The sequence below is a fragment of the Primulina huaijiensis genome, chromosome 15, assembly GCF_012295235.1.
Source record: "Primulina huaijiensis isolate GDHJ02 chromosome 15, ASM1229523v2, whole genome shotgun sequence".
Classification (NCBI taxonomy): Eukaryota; Viridiplantae; Streptophyta; class Magnoliopsida; order Lamiales; family Gesneriaceae; genus Primulina; species Primulina huaijiensis.
The window spans coordinates 24,728,421-24,746,438 of record NC_133320.1 but is presented as its reverse complement, the minus strand read 5'-3'; the positions used below and the strand labels follow the sequence as shown (position 1 = coordinate 24,746,438).

The 18,018-nt window shown below is 37.0% G+C and overlaps 2 protein-coding genes and 1 pseudogene across 4 annotated transcripts; 2 read left to right on the top strand and 1 right to left on the bottom strand.

The window, feature by feature from the left end:
• The first annotated feature begins 1,098 nt into the window (after positions 1 to 1,098).
• On the top strand, positions 1,099 to 3,793 carry LOC140958389 (protein CutA, chloroplastic). 3 transcript variants are annotated; one of them, XM_073415821.1, is made up of 7 exons: positions 1,099 to 1,176; positions 2,073 to 2,284; positions 2,394 to 2,470; positions 2,900 to 2,962; positions 3,156 to 3,187; positions 3,295 to 3,389; positions 3,587 to 3,793. In XM_073415821.1, exons 2-7 carry the CDS (start codon positions 2,115 to 2,117, stop codon positions 3,681 to 3,683), a joined length of 534 nt encoding a protein of 177 aa, XP_073271922.1. In that variant the 5' UTR covers positions 1,099 to 1,176; positions 2,073 to 2,114; the 3' UTR covers positions 3,684 to 3,793. The 3 variants fall into 3 exon arrangements, with proteins under 3 accessions (XP_073271922.1, XP_073271920.1, XP_073271921.1); XM_073415819.1 differs by having other exon boundaries at positions 2,394 to 2,509; XM_073415820.1 differs by lacking the exon at positions 1,099 to 1,176 and adding an exon at positions 1,941 to 1,993 and having other exon boundaries at positions 2,394 to 2,509.
• A 7,031-nt stretch (positions 3,794 to 10,824) lies between these two features.
• LOC140959449 (inactive protein kinase SELMODRAFT_444075-like) lies at positions 10,825 to 14,356 on the top strand (annotated as a pseudogene).
• A 1,538-nt stretch (positions 14,357 to 15,894) lies between these two features.
• LOC140958380 (uncharacterized) lies at positions 15,895 to 17,551 on the bottom strand. Its single transcript, XM_073415808.1, has 3 exons — positions 17,219 to 17,551; positions 16,714 to 17,112; positions 15,895 to 16,520 (listed from the first exon to the last, which is right to left on the bottom strand). The coding sequence occupies exons 1-3, from the start codon at positions 17,381 to 17,383 to the stop codon at positions 16,149 to 16,151; spliced, it is 936 nt and encodes a 311-aa protein (XP_073271909.1). The 5' UTR covers positions 17,384 to 17,551; the 3' UTR covers positions 15,895 to 16,148.
• Between the last annotated feature and the right edge of the window lie 467 nt (positions 17,552 to 18,018).

Genomic DNA, 18,018 nt, shown 5'->3' with positions numbered 1-18,018 from the left:
ATACAGTTTTAAAAAATCACGTGATATTCAAACTTGACTTTCGAAAACTCTATAAAATTTTATAGGTATACAAAATATCAATAAATTCAATAGAATTTTTTACCACAAATTTTGAAACCTCAGGTACAACTATTGAAAGTAAAAAATTCTCCACCACTCATACTAAATATTTGTAGAAATTTGTAATTAAAAAAGCCTGTAAATCATTTTTTTTCACTCCAAAGATCACAAGGAGATCCGTCATCTCAATTTATTATTTCTTAAAATTATATAAAAATAAAAAATAAAATCATGTAAAACATAAGAGAAAAACTTGTGTGAAATGGTCTCACGGGTCGTATTTTGTAAGATAGATCTCTTATTGGACCATTCATGAAAAAATATTATTTTTTATGCTAAGAGTATTACTTTTTATTGTGAATATCGGTAGGGTTGACCCGTCTCACAGATAAAGATTCGTGAGACCGTCTCACAAGAGACCTACTCAAAACATAATATAAATTATAATTAACTTGCTTTTAATTTCGATCAAAAACTTCTCTCTTCAATTAAAATTTTTCTCTCTTCCATGAAATCATTTTTTTCTTATCTTTAAAATTTTTATTTACATTTAATTTTTAAAATATCATTCTTCATACACTGTTAAAAATATTTTTGTTAAAATATTGTATCACAATGAGTAATATTTAATCATTTTATATTTTTTGTAAAGTTAGTTTATGTTAATTACATGCAAAACTGAAAAATTTTGGTACCACATTTTATTTTTTATTTTTTGTAATTTTTTTAAAATCATACTCAATAATTTTTTTATGTTAGAATATATATAAAAATTTAATGATTGTTATTTGCAGTTTCTTTAGTGAGTGAAATAATAATAATTTGTAATAAAAATTATTATTTTATTAGTAATAATAATAACAATAATATAAATTTTCAAAATGTACGTTGGAATCTATAAAATTCTTATTACAATTCTATAACATTCTGTAAAAAATCAATAAAAATCTATTAATCCAAAAAAAAAAAATTTATAATTTAAGTTATTAAAACTAATGAAATAAATTCCTTTAAAAAAAAAAATAATGAAATAAATACTGTAATATTCATTAATATTTGAAATTCTTGTGCAGCAGCCGATTACCAACAGAGCTCCCAGTGCTGCGGCAACAAAAGGTGAAATTCATCATCTTCTTCCCCCTAATCTGCTAAAAATCTTCATAACGTTACATTAAATGTGGTGTTTTTTGAAAAAATTACGTTGTTTTGGAATCATGGGAATTTGTACTTTATCTTCGTGCATGATTTTTTCCCAAAGTTGATTGCTTTTAGGATATTTATGTTGTTATTAGCTCTGCTTATGATTATAATATTGGAGTGTTATAAATTTTACGGATGTTTATGTTGTTATAAGCTCTGCTTATGATTATAGTATTGGAGTGTTATAAATTTTACAGCTGTTCAATTAATCACCGAATAGCTTTGAAAATTAGGGCTTTTGATTATCGCTTTTATATATGTTTCTTCAGAAGGCTTTTTATAGATTTTGTTACTCATTGGGCGGCAAACCTGCTGCGTTATAGATTTAGTGAGTGCGGACTGGGATGAAATCAAGATTTTTGATTCTGGGATGAAAATAAATTTATATTTTACCCTAACGGTGTGAAACCAAGATTTTGATTCTGGGATTATAATTTATTTATATGTTACCCTAACGCTGCGATTATTAGGTGGGTGATTTGCTTTCCTCCCATCCCCTTCTCTAGAGTTCTCTGAATAATGGTTATAAATCTTCTTGGCTTTAGATTAGGATAATCACTGGTAAGTCGGGCATAAGACTTATTTCATCCACATTTATTTTTATTTATCATTGGTCAGGAATAATACTGTCTTGATAAAGCTATTGCCTTGGCTGATTTGTGGTTTTGTTAATTTTAGAAGTGGTATTGAATTGCATTTGCCTGGTGCCTTGTGGAATCTCACTCGACCATTAGTACAAACTACCTAAAATATTAGCTATTCTTTTTTCTTTTCTTGAGGGTCTGATTTGTGTAATGCATGATTGATGTCAGGTAATAGTAATCCCATAAAGCCAAACCAAATTGCAAAATCTCATGGCATTAAGGTTTTCATCCATTATCCCCCCAATAGTGGTCCATCGTCGCCTTCCTTTGGTGGGGGCTTTTTGTGTGCTTAGTTTGGGTCTTTCCAATTTTTGCTCCTCTGTTTCATTCTTCTCCAAAATGGGTAGTGCCCAATCTCTTCCTCTTGTTCCTCTTTTGCGGTAAACTTTACTTGAATGCTATTTTTTTTCCTGTACAAAAGTTAGTTGTGGTATTTTCTGATTTGATAGTGAGAATATGTCATCTGAATTTTACTCAATATTTTTACAGATCAAAACTTCGTACACAATCACAGAGCAGGAAAGTTCATAATATCAGAATGGAGACAAGCAGCACAACTGTCCCTGGTATTGTGGTCTATGTTACTGTTCCTAACCAAGAAGCAGGTTATTTAAATTTTCTTTTTTTTTATGAAACATAAATTCCAATTAATGGATGTTGGGATGAAACATAAAAATCTGCAGATATTGTCTTTCTCGGCAAAGTATCGTCTCTTTCGTTTTAAACACGATAGTGTCTACCAAGTTACTGTAATTAGAAAACTACAATTATGATTGTTAATATCAAAGCTTCTCGAGACACCCTGTGCAAATAATTGACCTGCTATCTAGACTAGCAATGATCCATTCCATCCCCCTCACTAGTAAGCTGTGTTGACATAAAATAAAGGGATGACCCAAAGTCAATACTTCTATGTTTTGAGATTGAGACTAATTTTCATGTATCAATTCCTTATCTGGTCTGATTCTCATTCCTTTTCTCGTCCCTTGGTTCAGGGAAAAAACTGGCGGAGAGCATAGTGAAAGAAAGACTTGCCGCATGTGTAAATCGAGTACCAGGTTAGTGCTTTTAGGGTTGATCGATGTCACTCATTTTGTTAATTATAATGTAATTTCTTCACATGTTCGGCCTCTGTGCTTTCAGTTCATATGTGAACCTACGCTGTTTGGATTTCTACCTTTTTTGACATTACAGTTGTTTTTGTGATTTTAAATGGTTGTAAACTAAACAATATTTGTGATTTCTGTTCAGGCGTTGAGTCAATTTATGAGTGGAAGGGAGAGGTAAGATTTTATCTTGAAGCAGCATCATAAAGTAGTACACCACGCAACAAAGTTGTGTGGCTGAATTGAAGATATATATATTTTTGTTTTGCTTGTATGTTGAGCAGATACAAACTGATTCTGAAGAGTTGCTTATAATTAAGACAAGGGAGTCTCTTTTAGAAGCTTTAACAGAGCATGTGAAGGCAAATCATGAGTATGAGTAAGCATCCCACCCTCATTTTCCTTGGCATCATATGTTGATAAAATGTGTTGTAAACTATTCTAAAATTTTGTTTTTATGATATCATTTTCCTTCAAAATATTTATTTAGAAAGCCCTTCAAAAAATTTTGTTTGTATGGAAATGATCTATTGACATTTTTATGCTCTTTCTTTTTTGAATCACTTTGGTGCATAGGGTGCCTGAAGTAATTGCATTGCCCATAATTGGTGGCAACCTCCAGTATCTTGAGTGGCTCAAAAACAGCACCAAGGGAAGTGATGAGCACACTTGAGATTATAATTTAAACACGAATCTCTCGTTTGGCAGACAATTTTAACACATGTTTATTATGTAAATACTCTAGAATGATGCTTGAATGTTGTTCACTATGTTCTACTTTGATATGTGAGCCTGTTTTAGTAGAACAAATGGACTATCTTCATCTTTGTGAAGGAAAATGTGGGTTTGGGCAGGGCAAGAACTCATTTCGAATTCAAACAATACTTCTTGTGAATTATTTTGTATTGCTTAGGACTTCTACTTCATTTGGGGGTATCAAAATGAAGAGAAAAGGAAAGATTTGAAAGAAAAATTTTTGTTTTGAGAGTTTTTTTATGGAAAGAAGAGTGTGAAACAGTGAATGGAAGGAAAATTACTCTCCTTCGCACCCAGAATATTTTCTTTCCAAAAGTGGGAGGAAATGGGAAGAAATACATTTTCAGATCATTCTACGCTACTCTCTCTTCCACTCCCCAAAAAAGAAAAAAAATTCTCTCTAACTTTTAATTTCTCCTCCATTCTTTTCCCTAACAACTTCCAAACTAAGCTACGATTTATTAATGAAGTGAGTAGAACATTTATACTACTCTTTATAGAGAAAAAATTATTTATGTATATGAAAATAATTTAATTGAATACATCTAATGGAAAATGATCACGAGGAATTATGATTAAAACACTCAATAACACTGATACATAAAAACAAAGATAAAAACAAAGATAGAAAGATTTCATCGTCATTTAAAAAAAAAAAACAAATATGGAACGGTTCCATTTCAGATGATGAATCTGTTCAACTATGTGGATTGAACCATACTGCCAATCTTCGAAAACTATATGATATTCCATTGCATCCATAACAATATGATCGATCACTCACTCAAAACAGTAGGCGTCTTAGCGTCTATTATATAATCCGATCATTCGGATATAAAGAAGTTCGATCCATCGACTCACCGGGAACTTCCACATGGGCTGCTCTTTCCCACCAACTAATCTAGCTGGATTCCCCACGGCAGTTGTTCTTGGAGGCACGTCGATCAAAACCACCGAACCTGGTGCCACATTTTGGCTCCCTCTCCAATGTTCACATCCCCGGCCCCAATATCGTTGCTCTGGCACCAATCAGAACACCATCGCCGATCATGGGATGACGACGCCCACCACCAAATTTTTGGGTTCCACCTAAAGTAACACGGTGGAGAATCGAAACGTTTTTGCCAATCACAGCAGTCTCGCCGACTACAACTGCAGTTGCATGATAAAAAAGAATGCCTTTACCCATTTTTGCAGCCGGAGAGCAAGAGCTGTAGGCCTTCGAGATTGCGTCCAGAGCTTGTGAGCAATTCGGCGAGCCTACGAATACAATTACGATGAGCCCGTCTATCCACTTAAGCCAAGAAATTATTCGTTTTTTTGCAGCTAGCAAGAATAGGCACTTGAGGCCTATTTTGTCCATTCTACAAAGTTTATTTCATTGGGCAAGAATAGGCAGTAGTTAAACAATAATTTTACACTTGGCGAGCTTATACGGATACCTTGAAGCTAGAATTCAGCACATGAGCTATGATATTTGCTGATCGCACATATTCATCGGAAATTCTCACACGCTTTGCCACTCGATTACTCGACCGATAGTACTAGATGTGTGTTGTGGGCTCCGGTAACGTTGCTTCACTTTCGCTAATCAATCCATTAAACTTCAAAAAAGAAAAAGAAAGAGTATATTTTTGGGGCATTTTGTTAGGCAAGTGGAGGGGCCGCACAAAATAAAATATTCAAAATATCCCAATCCCACATCGGTTGTGTTGATAAAGTTGCTGGAGAGAATTAGTTATAAATAGAGCTCAATTCCTTCAGTTATTGTATCCCAAAATCAAAAGCTTTTTAGCTTTGATAAATAGAGAGTGCATAGAAAAAAAGAGTGTATTTTTTCTTGAGTGCGGGAATTCTCTTGTGTGAGTTAGAGAAATTATTTTCTCGGTATACTCGGGTTGGGAGTGTGAGAAATATTGAGTGTATTGGTGTATACACTTGTTGTAATATTTCTTCCAGTTATAAAAGTTGCAGTGCTCCGTGGACGTAGCCTATATTGGGTGAACCACGTAAATCTTTGTGTTCTTGTTGGTTATTTTATTCCGCAATTTTTGGGTACTATTATCATCGTGGTTGGCATCGCTTCGGGGTGTAATTCCCCAACAACTGGTATCAGAGCCTTGTTGTGAAAATTCTTAAGAATTCTGAGTATGCTCTGTGGTTGCAGCTTTGTCTGATCTTCCACATCAGAAAAGATTTTTTAGATTTTTTGCTAAGGCTAGAGAAGTGATGGCCGGAGATGATGGATCGGGACCAGGAATCAACAAGTTCGATGGAACAGATTTTTCGTTCTGGCGGTTACAGATAAGAGATTATCTGTACAGTAAGAAGCTGCATCAACCTCTATCAGGAAAGAAACCGGAAAAGATGGAGGATGATGATTGGGAGCTCCTTGACCGACAGGTTTTAGGTGTCATACGATTGACCCTAACAAAGAACGTGGCGCATAACGTGGCGGAGGCCAAAACCACGGAGGAGATGATGACCATTCTATCAGACATGTACGAGAAGCCATCGGCAAACAACAAAGTACATCTCATGAAGAAGTTATTCAACTTGAAGATGGGAGAAGGTGCTTCGGTGGCAAAACACATAAATGAATTCAACACGATTGTCTCCCAGCTGACATCGGTGGACATCAAATTTGATGATGAGATTCGAGCACTTATTCTTCTGGCGTCTTTACCAGACAATTGGGAACCGATGCGGACAGCGGTTAGCAACTCTGTTGGAAAAGGAAAACTACAACTCAATGATGTTAGAGATCAAATCCTTGCTGAAGAAGTTTGCAGGAAAGACTCGGGTGAAGCAACATCATCTAGATCTGCTCTAAATCTTGATAACAGAGGAAGAGGCAGGAGTGGTGAAAGGAGTTCCAACCGATCGCGCGGTAGATCCAAGTCAAGAAATGGAAAAGACAAAAACATCTTTGAAAAGAATATGAAGTGCTGGAGCTGTGATGAGTCTGGTCACCTGAAAAAGAACTGCAGATCAACGAAAAATAATGCCAATGCTGTCTCTGAGGAAGTACATGATGCTCTGCTATTATCCATGACAAGCCCAGTTGATTCTTGGGTTATGGACTCAGGAGCTTCGTTTCATACCACTGGTGATCGTGATGTATTTGATAATTACATCGCTGGCGATTACGGAAAAGTTTTCCTGGCTGATGGAAAACCCTTGGAAATTGTAGGTATGGGTGATGTACGGATGAAGATGTCAAATGGATCTGTCTGGAAAATCAACAAAGTCAGACATGTACCAAAATTGACACGCAATCTGATCTCGGTGGGACAGCTCGATGATGAAGGCCATAATGTGACCTTCGGTGATGGTTCCTGGAAAGTGAACAAAGGAGCCATGATTGTTGCTCGAGGAAAGAAAACTGGAACACTGTATATGACTTCCAGTTGCAGAGACACATTAGCAGCTGTGGATGCTGGAGCCAATTCAAGTCTATGGCATTATAGACTTGGACACATGAGTGAGAAGGGAATGAAGATGTTGGTGTCAAAAGGAAAGCTACCAGAATTAAAGACTGTTGAACACCAACTATGTGAAAGCTGTATCTTTGGAAAGCAGAAGAAGGTGAGCTTTTCAAAAGGCGGTAGAGAACCGAAAGCAGCAAAGTTGGAGCTGGTTCATACTGATGTATGGGGACCATCTCCTGTGACATCCCTTGGAGGCTCGAGATACTATGTCACATTCATTGACGATTCGAGTAGAAAAGTTTGGGTTTATTTTCTGAAAAATAAATCTGATGTTTACGAGACCTTTAAAAGGTGGAAAGCCATGGTGGAAAATGAGACCAACTTGAAGGTGAAGTGCTTACGGTCTGACAATGGTGGAGAATATGAAGATGATGAGTTCAAGAAATATTGTGCACAGAACGGGATCAAGATGGAGAAAACCATTCCTGGTACACCTCAACAGAATGGTGTAGCTGAAAGGATGAACAGGACCTTGAATGAACGCGCAAGGAGCATGAGATTGCATTCTGGATTGCCAAAATCATTCTGGGCTGATGCTGTTAACACTGCAGCATATCTGATCAACAGAGGACCTTCGGTACCACTGGACTACAAAATACCCGAAGAGGTTTGGAGCGGCAAAGAAGTAAACCTTTCTTTCTTGAAAGTGTTTGGATGTCTATCCTATGTTCATATTGATTCAGCAAGCAGAACAAAACTTGATCCGAAATCAAAGAAGTGCTTCTTTATTGGTTATGGAGATAATGAGTTTGGTTATCGTTTCTGGGATGACCAAAATCGGAAGATCATTCGGAGCAGGGATGTAATCTTTAATGAGAAACTTCTGTACAAGGACAAGTCAGACATTGGAGCTGGAGATGAATGTCCTGAAGTCGAGAAGACTGATGAAGTGCCATTGACAAACATTCCTGTGAATGAATCGAAAACCAGTAACCAGGAAGATGAAGAAGAAACTGCACAAGATGATGACCCACAAACTCCGGTGATTGAACTCAGGAGATCTTTGAGAACCATTAGACCACCTGATAGATACTCCCCTGCACTTCACTATATTTTGCTGACAGACAAAGGTGAACCGGAGACTTATGAAGAGGCAATGCAAAATGATGATTCAACCAAGTGGGAGTTGGCCATGGAAGATGAGATGGATTCACTGTCATCCAATCAGACGTGGGAGTTGACAGAACTTCCGCAAGGCAAAAAGGCGTTACATAACAAGTGGGTGTACCGGTTAAAAGAAGAGCATGATGGTAGCAAGCGGTACAAGGCAAGACTTGTTGTAAAAGGCTTCCAACAACGGGAAGGAATTGATTACACCGAGATTTTCTCTCCGGTGGTTAAATTAACCACTATCAGGACTGTACTTGGACTAGTGGCGAAGGAAGACTTACATTTGGAGCAGTTGGATGTAAAGACTGCGTTTCTTCACGGTGACCTAGATGAAGAAATTTATATGAAGCAGCCACAGGGCTTTGAAGTACGGGGAAAAGAGAGAATGGTATGCAAACTTCAGAAGAGCTTGTACGGTCTCAAACAAGCTCCAAGACAGTGGTACAAGAAGTTTGATGGATTCATGAGTGAAAATGGATTCCTAAGGTGTCAAGCTGATCACTGCTGTTATGTGAAAAAGTTTGACGGTTCTTATATCATACTACTGCTATATGTAGATGATATGCTGATAGCTGGAGCTTGTCTGGAAGAAATTGATAAACTCAAGAAAGATTTATCAAAGGAATTTGCCATGAAGGATTTGGGTGCTGCAAAGCAAATCCTTGGAATGAGGATCTTCAGAGACCGGGTGAATGGATTCTTGAAGTTATCTCAAGAAGAGTACGTGAAAAAGGTGGTTAGCAGATTTAATATGGATGAAGCTAAATCTGTGAGTACTCCTTTGGCTAGTCATTTCAAACTAACCAAAGCACAATCACCATCGACGGAGCAGGAGCAGGCTTATATGAATAAGGTTCCTTATGCTTCTGCTGTCGGAAGCCTCATGTATGCAATGGTGTGCACAAGACCAGACATAGCACATGCAGTGGGAGTTGTGAGCAGGTTTATGAGTAATCCAGGAAAGCAACACTGGGAAGCAGTTAAGTGGATTCTCAGGTATTTGAAAGGTACTGCTAGTTGTTCTTTATGCTTCAGGAGATCAAAATTTGGCTTACAGGGTTTTGTCGATGCCGATATGGGTGGTGACCTGGATGGCAGGAAAAGTACTACTGGATATGTGTTCACATTAGGTGGTACAGTTGTAAGCTGGGTGTCTAAGCTGCAAAAGATTGTTGCGCTTTCGACTACTGAGGCTGAGTATGTTGCAGTTACAGAAGCTAGCAAGGAGATGATATGGTTGAAATCCTTTTTGGAGGAATTGGGTCAGAAGCTTGAAGATAGCACATTACACTGTGATAGTCAGAGTGCTATTCATTTAGCAAAAAATCCTGTTTATCATGCTAGGACAAAGCATATACAGGTTAGGTACCATTTCATCAGATCAGTGCTGGAAGATGGAGTCTTGATGCTGGAGAAGATTCCTGGAAGTAAAAATCCAGCCGATATGCTCACGAAGACGGTAACCATTGACAAACTGAAGTTGTGTTCAACTTCAGTTGGACTGCAAGAATAAATGAGGAGATATGAGCTGCTGCAATGATGATGTGAAGACGTGATTGAAATCAAATCTTCAAGTGGGAGAATTGTTAGGCAAGTGGAGGGGCCCGCACAAAATAAAATATTCAAAATATCCCAATCCCACATCGGTTGTGTTGATAGCTGGAGAGAATTAGTTATAAATAGAGCTCAATTCCTTCAGTTATTGTATTCTAAAATCAAAAGCTTTTTAGTTTTGATAAATAGAGAGTGCATAGAAAAAAAGAGTGTATTTTTTCTTGAGTGCGGGAATTCTCTTGTGTGAGTTAGAGAAATTATTTTCTCGGTATACTCGGGTTGGGAGTGTGAGAAATATTGAGTGTATTGGTGTATACACTTGTTGTAATATTTCTTCCAGTTTTAAAAGTTGCAGCGCTCCGTGGACGTAGCCTATATTGGGTGAACCACGTAAATCTTTGTGTTCTTGTTGGTTATTTTATTCCGCAATTTTTGGGTACTATTATCATCGTGGTTGGCATCGCTTCGGGGTGTAATTCCCCAACACATTTTCTCAATTGTCTTCCATGCAACTGATTGGTTGTGGAAGATTTTTAAAGGCTTCGCATGAATGATAGCATTCCTTTTTGTTGATTTTCAGTGTTTTAATCACACTTCTAGCATGAAATGCGTGTCTCACAAAAAATCACTTTCGGTTATTAACGTTGTTGATGATTCTTGTTTGTTAGTTTCTGGGCAACTTTTTTCCGAAACTTACATCGATTCATTGTGTGGAATGGTAGAAAGATGAAAACTTTGTTGCTCAATGGTTTGTTCAGGAACAATGTGGTGATAAACGACAAACTAAAGAAGAGTCCCATTTGGAAATCAAGATTTTGAACTGTTTTTTAGTATGGTTTTGGGATTTTGATTATTTGAAGCAATTTCTTGATGAGGGTTTGGTTTTTCTTGTGCTGATAAGAGATGAGTTTGAGGCAAAAAATTGAGGATTTTAGAAGCATGGGATTTGGTGTGGAGAAGATTGCTGTTGCTGTTGCTGTTGCTGTTGCTGTTGCTGTCTTCTAAAGAAATTTCACGAACTGCTTTGAAGTGGGCTCTAACTAATGTGGATCGTGTTAGGCTGCTGGCGGTTATTCCAACTCGTAACTCAGGTAAAATATTTTCGTGTCTTCTTTTCATGTAGTCGTTTACATATCATTATTGGCCATTTATGTTTAATGTCTATTATTGAAAATGGATATCAAAACCTACAATAGTTTGAATTCATGATTCTTTTGTACATAATAGGGTGCTCAAGTCCTCAATGATTTCTTCTACACTATTAGTTCATCTGGCTATTAGGTTTGTTTTTTGTGATTTATATGGATTCCCTAATTTCATGAAAGTCCAAGAAATTAGGCTGCACGACATAATGCTATTTTATTCTTTCATTGGTTCTTGTTTCGAGCAAGCATAAATAGTTTTGCAATACTCATTCGTTGAATCCTATTGAAGCTCTCTTTTCGGTGTCTTGTGTTCACAGCATCATCCAGGGAGGTATAATTCATGAATGTGTGAGACGTTGATACAACTGTTAAAAATGGTCCAGATATTATCTTATTGCTTTTAGGCTACAGTGAATTAATTTGGAAAATTATGTTTCACTGAAGTTCCATATCACTTGAGGTTCTAAAACATTTTTTGTGCTTGTATATCTTAACCACTATGCTTTCTTTCATAGGTAAACAGCAATGGGGTTTTCCAAAAATTGGTAGTGATCTCAGCTGGTAACTGGAGATCAATGGCGGGAACGGTTTTAATTAGATCAGAAGGATCATATTACTGATTTATGCAATTAGATGATGAGTCAACTCCAAGACATTTATGATCCAGAGAAGGTTCTATAATTACCTGGCGTGGTTCTCATTGGTAACAAGTTTGGTGATACCAATGATTTTGGCATAGGTGAGAGTGAAGATGAAAATGGTTTACGAGTCTAAAGATGGAGTAGCATCTGAAGCCAAAAGAAAACAAACAAAATGGGTTGTATTGGAAAAGTAATATTTAATAAACACTATCGTTTGCATTGAATGTTTTGATCCAGCACCCGGAAATCAGCAAGAATTTTGCTTAGTATCTTTTTTTATTGTTGCTTAACAGAAGAATGAAAAAGGAAGCACACTTTTGCGTGGAGCAGCTTGACTGCAATCTTGTAGTTGTGAAAAACGCTGAGGCACAGGTTCTTCGGTTGATGGAACCAGCAGAGAAGGAAATTAATACACTTCCAGACTCAGCATCTTCCATAAAATATCTCGAGGTTAAATTCAACACTGTGAAGGTGCTAAATGTGACTCCAACAAGCAGCCCTGAGCATTCATCTTTAAAGACAACGGTTGACAATATATCTTCAATTTCCAGCTTTTCTGAAATTAATTGGGATTTAACGGTGAAGCAAATTTTACCATCATCATTAGGGGGACATCATGACTTTGAAGAATCTGACTCGGAGTCAGCAAGTGAGAATTCAAGCTCTCTTTCAACGAGTATGAGTTCCCAGCAATGGATGGAAGATCTGAGTTCTGCTGATGAATCTTCAAAGCAATCAAATGAAAGTATACAAGGACCAGGCAGTACGGCACAAAGTGAAAGGAATCAAGATTTTCGCAAGAATGTGAGAGAGATTATGTTACTAAATAAAAATGCACCCCACGACCCTCCTTCACTTTGCACGGTATGTCAGCATAAAACACCATCATTTGGGAATCCGCCAAGATTGTTCTCATATGCCGAGCTTGAACAAGCTACTGGTGAATTTTCGAAGGGTAACTTTTTGGCTGAGGGGGGATATGGTTCTGTACACTGAGGAGTGTTACCTGATGGTCTGGTCGTAGCTGTGTAGCAACATAAACTGGCTAGTACGCAGGGTGATCGTGAATTCTGCTCAGAAGTTCAGGCCCTGAGCTGTGCACAGCATCATAATGTTGTGATGCGGATTGGATACTGCGTGGAGAACAGAAGACGGTTGTTAGTTTATGAGTTCATTTGCAATGGTTCTTTGGACTCTCATCTTTATGGTACTTGGGATACCACGCACCTTCAATTTTTTGGTCATGATATCTTTTGGTTGGTTTTCTGTCAGGAAAATAGACTCATGGTGTCTTGAATTAAATCGCAAGTGTTTTTGTCTTCATGTTTCTACTGTTCTAATTTAATCAGAACTCATCGTAAATATAAGCTTTTCTTTTGAATTGTACTGTTTCAGCTTTAAAATTGCAGGCCACAGCTAAGCCCTTGGACTGCACTGCACGCCAAAAGATCACTATTGGAGCTGCTCGAGGGTTGAGATATCTCCACGAGGAGTGCAGATTGGCTGTATAGTCCATCGTGACATGCGGCCAAGCAACATTCTGCTCACGCACGATTTTGAGCCACTAGTACGTTGTCACGTCTTTTAAACACGTGAATTTGAACCATCTGTATGTCCAATTATTGACTTTCATGATAAAGGTTGGAGACTTTGGGCTAGCAAGATTGCAACCAGATGGAAATTCGGGAGTAGAAACGAGAATAATTGGAACATTTGGGTACTTGGCTCCAGAATATGCTCAAACAGGTCAAAGTCTCCGAGAAAGCTGATGTATATTCTTTTGGTGTGGTGCTGGTAGAGCTTGTCACCGGAAGAAAATCTGTGGATATAAATCATCCCAAAGGCGAGCAATGCCTCCAAGAATGGGTTGGTACTGCCCTTAAAAGTTGTGTTACTATTATTTCATCCAAGATTTAAGTGCATTGATGCCATGTTTATCTTCTGTGTGTATTTCTGGATGGAGCAGGCACGTCTTCTGCTCGAAGAGAATGCCTTCTCAAAACTTGTGGATCCACGTTTGAGTGCCTGCTATTTAAAAACTGAGTTTCAGGGCATGATACATGTTACTTCCCTGTGTATACAACGTGACACATACATGAGAGAAGACAAGGAGATGGGTGCCAACAATTCAGCATGTGAGCAATTGCGTTCAAGAATTATAGATACAAGAATCTGTATAGATGTATTTTCTCAAGTATATACAATTTGTCGACCACAGAAATTAATTAGTGCTACAACCCCATAAATATTCGATTCTAAAACGGTGAAGAATAAGAAGCAGAAGCTGTCTCTTTTAAATCCACGCTCACATCACCCTTGACACCCTGCTCCTCGTCTAAAAACAAATCATTCGTCCTCCTAAACGCTCCATGGAGCACCACCACAACCAACCCCACCGCCAGCCCCGCCAAGAACACAGTCGCATGCGTCAGCAGCAACAAAACCAACGTAGAGATCGACAGAACCGCCAAGATCACACGCTCATCCACTCCATACCCAAAAACCACAACAGGTTCATCTCGAAGGAAATACAGAAAGAGCCACACGCCAATAGTGAAGATGAACACGATGATGGAAACAGGGTGCCACAATAGGCTAAGGAAAACCATGAAAAGGATTATGATCACGTAGTTCACCTGGAAATAGGACGCGTTAGTCCTGACACGTTGGAGGGCGACATTGAAGCTTTCGGGCATCGAGCAGGATACCATTTGTTTCCATGGACGTCGGATTCCGACCCCGGATCTGATATTTTGCCTGGCGTGGGAAAGAAATGGTGAACCTGTCGATGGTGCTGTTGAGATTGTGCCATACGCGGTAGACATCTTAGCAACGTTCCTCGGGGAAAATAAAGGATATATATGAAAGAAGAAATGCATGAGAGACTAATTAATCAAAGTTTTCAATCCATCTACTTTCTATCTTTAGCATTGAATAAAATTAGCAGAAAATGAAACGTGTCTGCTTCGTATCGATCGTTCTAGGCATGAATATGTATATTGAAAAACATATTCAAAAAATAGTTCATGTACAGATATAATATTACATATATATGCGGAAAACAAAATCGTATTTGATTCAATGTCCTTAGATTTTTTAAGCTCGATGATACTTTAATAATATTATTATATATGGTTATTATTTATGCCCTTGTTTAAAAATTCCAATTATATATTTACTGTCACCGCCCTATGCAATCTGCATGTATTAAGATACTACTCATTATTACATGATTATTTATGAACTGATCATTATGTATTTATCATATATTTTACGATGAAATATATAATAATTGTTATTATTAGCGGTACATTAGTCTCACATCAATGACATATCATTAATATGACTAAAGTTGCTAAAAAAAACAAAGATTACAGATTAAAATTAAAATTTAACAACATATAAAAAACCAAAATCGCAACCATCAAACATACAACACAATTTTCCCAAATAAAATTTAGTCTTTTCGAGTTTTTGTGACTAGAAAAATCCTTACATCGAAGGTGTTGACCTTCAACAAACGACAAAAAGAAACAGATGAAATCGAAAAGACATGGGCCAAGTGGGCCGAAACATTACACTTTTTACTCTTCAGCGTGATCAAGAACAGCCCATTATTAGTTTGCTGGCGTTTGAGTCCAGTCTTTAAATCGGAAGACATCAAAGCTGGTACAACGTCGGCCCTCTTTCATCATTTAACTGAACTTTTTCAGTTAAGATTTATGCGTTTATTGCAATAGTAAATGTGAAGTTTATTTAGCAAACAAATAAATAATACATAACAAAAACATTTGCGTAATATAATTTAAAGATCATATGATAATTATATTAATCAATAATTATAGAATTTAATACGTACTAAATATGAATTTTAATTTTATAAAACTTTTCCTCGCAGTCCTTACAATTTTCTTTTTCTTTAGGTTAGTTACTAGGTATTGGATTGGATTGGATTATTCATATCTTGTTGGATATATACGAATGCATTTAATTTAATTCTCATTTGATATCTTGATTTTATGCAAGTACATTTCAAATCGCTTGTGTGCATGTGAATCTTGGGTCCCAAAATATTAGGACAACAGGATTATACTGCAAAAAAATAAAAAATAAAAAAAGAAACTAATAAACATACTACAAGTACTACTTTATCATTGAATGGGATATGGATTTAAAGCCAATGGATGAAATATGAACAAGTGATCCATATAATTAGGTTATCCACTCGTACAAATCCCATCTAAAGGTTTACAAGATAATTCATTCAATCGCCACTCAATTTGATTTATTTTTGGCACTCATGAGTACTATCCTAACTAAAACAAACATATCAACAATAGATATTATCCTAATTAAACACTAATTAATGGATCACGGAAAGACTCACAATTTGCTTAATCCAAGAAAAATTATAATTAATCTCATTTTGATTAATTAACTCTCAACCATGAATTAGCCCGGAAGATAGAGCCATAAGCAAGATGGCGGCATCCTTCTCGTCTTGTGGAAAAACCCGGAATCGAAATGCCAAATTCTTGCTCAAATTTATCAAGAAATCCTCTAGATCAAGCTTCTTCTTTATATCTCCATTAGAAGATGATCCAGCGGCAGTGGCAGCCATTTTGCAGTGTTTCTTGAAGCTTGAAGGATTTCCCTTTTTATTTATCTTCTCTTTGTATTTCGGCTTGATCGTTTTCAATGATGGTGGCTCATCAGTCAACACAACCGCCATGTCATTAGCTGCCGCTGAAGCGGCAGCCATGGCGGCCCTCCTCGCCTTCCTCTGCCTAATTCCGCAGGCATTACAAAGTGACTGAAAAAACAGCAAAGTTAATGGATGATCATGTTTCCTAGCTAAAAATACAATGTACTTTACTCGGGGCCCGATGAAATTCCTAGTACCTCCCCTAAGAGTGTTGAGATAAATTGTCGGAAACAGAAAAAATAAACGTTTTAATTAAAGTGCTGGAACATAAACATGGTGACTGCATGAAGAAAATATTTACCTTGGGACCTTTCGGACCACTTCTCCAAAGAGGAGTCTTTGTTGTGTTGCAATCAAAACAAACCCTGATGGGGTTACTGTATGAAATGCTGCTACTTGAATCCGTTTCCCACGAGTGTGATGCCTGGATCTTTTGATCTTCAATCATGTTCGCTACACTGCTGTTTATTTTTAAGGTCACATGATTCGGGTTCGAGTTCTTTATCTTCTTCTGCATCGTACTAATCTTGGAAGGTACCCACTGCACAGGATTGTAATTAGCAGCCTCCTTAATGACATGGCTTTTATCAGGTACGCGATGATCAGCTTCTTCGTTCCAAAGAGTAAATTTTATCCCAGGTTCAGCCTTATTCTTGATGTTGTACGATGATGATCCAACGTGAAAACCAAAGTTATCTTCCTGATGATCAGTTCAAATTTGCAGGAACCATTATCAGTCTTACATAATCTACTTAATAAAATCTCGCTAAAAATAAAAGAATCGTAGCATATGTAGTATGACGAACCTGTTCATGATGATGCTGGAGCTTGTATAACTGGTGATCACAGTATCCTGCAGTATGATTTTGCATCGAATTGTATAAAAACTGACATGAAAAAGGGTTTTGATCAATATCTTCATTAATCTGCTGCTCTACAGTAAAAGCTGAAGGAGATATGTTTAAGTCCATTGTCGCATAAAAAAAAAGAGAAATGAAAAGGGGGCGCAGATTCTTGATTAAAAAACCCTATTAATGGTGACTAAAAAGGGAGTGATGAATCGAGATTTTAAGCTCTCTAAAAGGGAGAAGGAAGTGGAAATACATGGAGAGGATTAAAGATTGGCGTGACTTGATGACATCCAAACAAATTATTACGTAAAAAAGACAAAAATACAGAAGGAAGGAGTAGAATTCTACCACACGACATTTGAAAGAACCCTATCTCTTTAACAAAATAATAATAATAAATATATGTTAGTAGGGCACCTAGTTAATTAATCTGATAGCCACAAATTAAGATAAAAATGTCAAGCAACCTCAAATCAAACAGAAGTTGTGTTACATTCCTCTATAACAAACATCATATATATGATGTATTAAAAATTGGTAAAAACATGTTTGCAAGCTACTGCATATGTTCGGGGTTTACCAGTACATTCGAAAAATAATGACCGTGAGTTCCTCGTCATGCATGATGTATATTATGAATGGGGATATTTTAATAGAGCATGAGCGTAGTGAGTACCTCCGTAAAGAAGATGTACAATCCCATACATTAGTGCTTTGATATGTTAATTAAGCTCGGACATGACTATTTTTTGAAG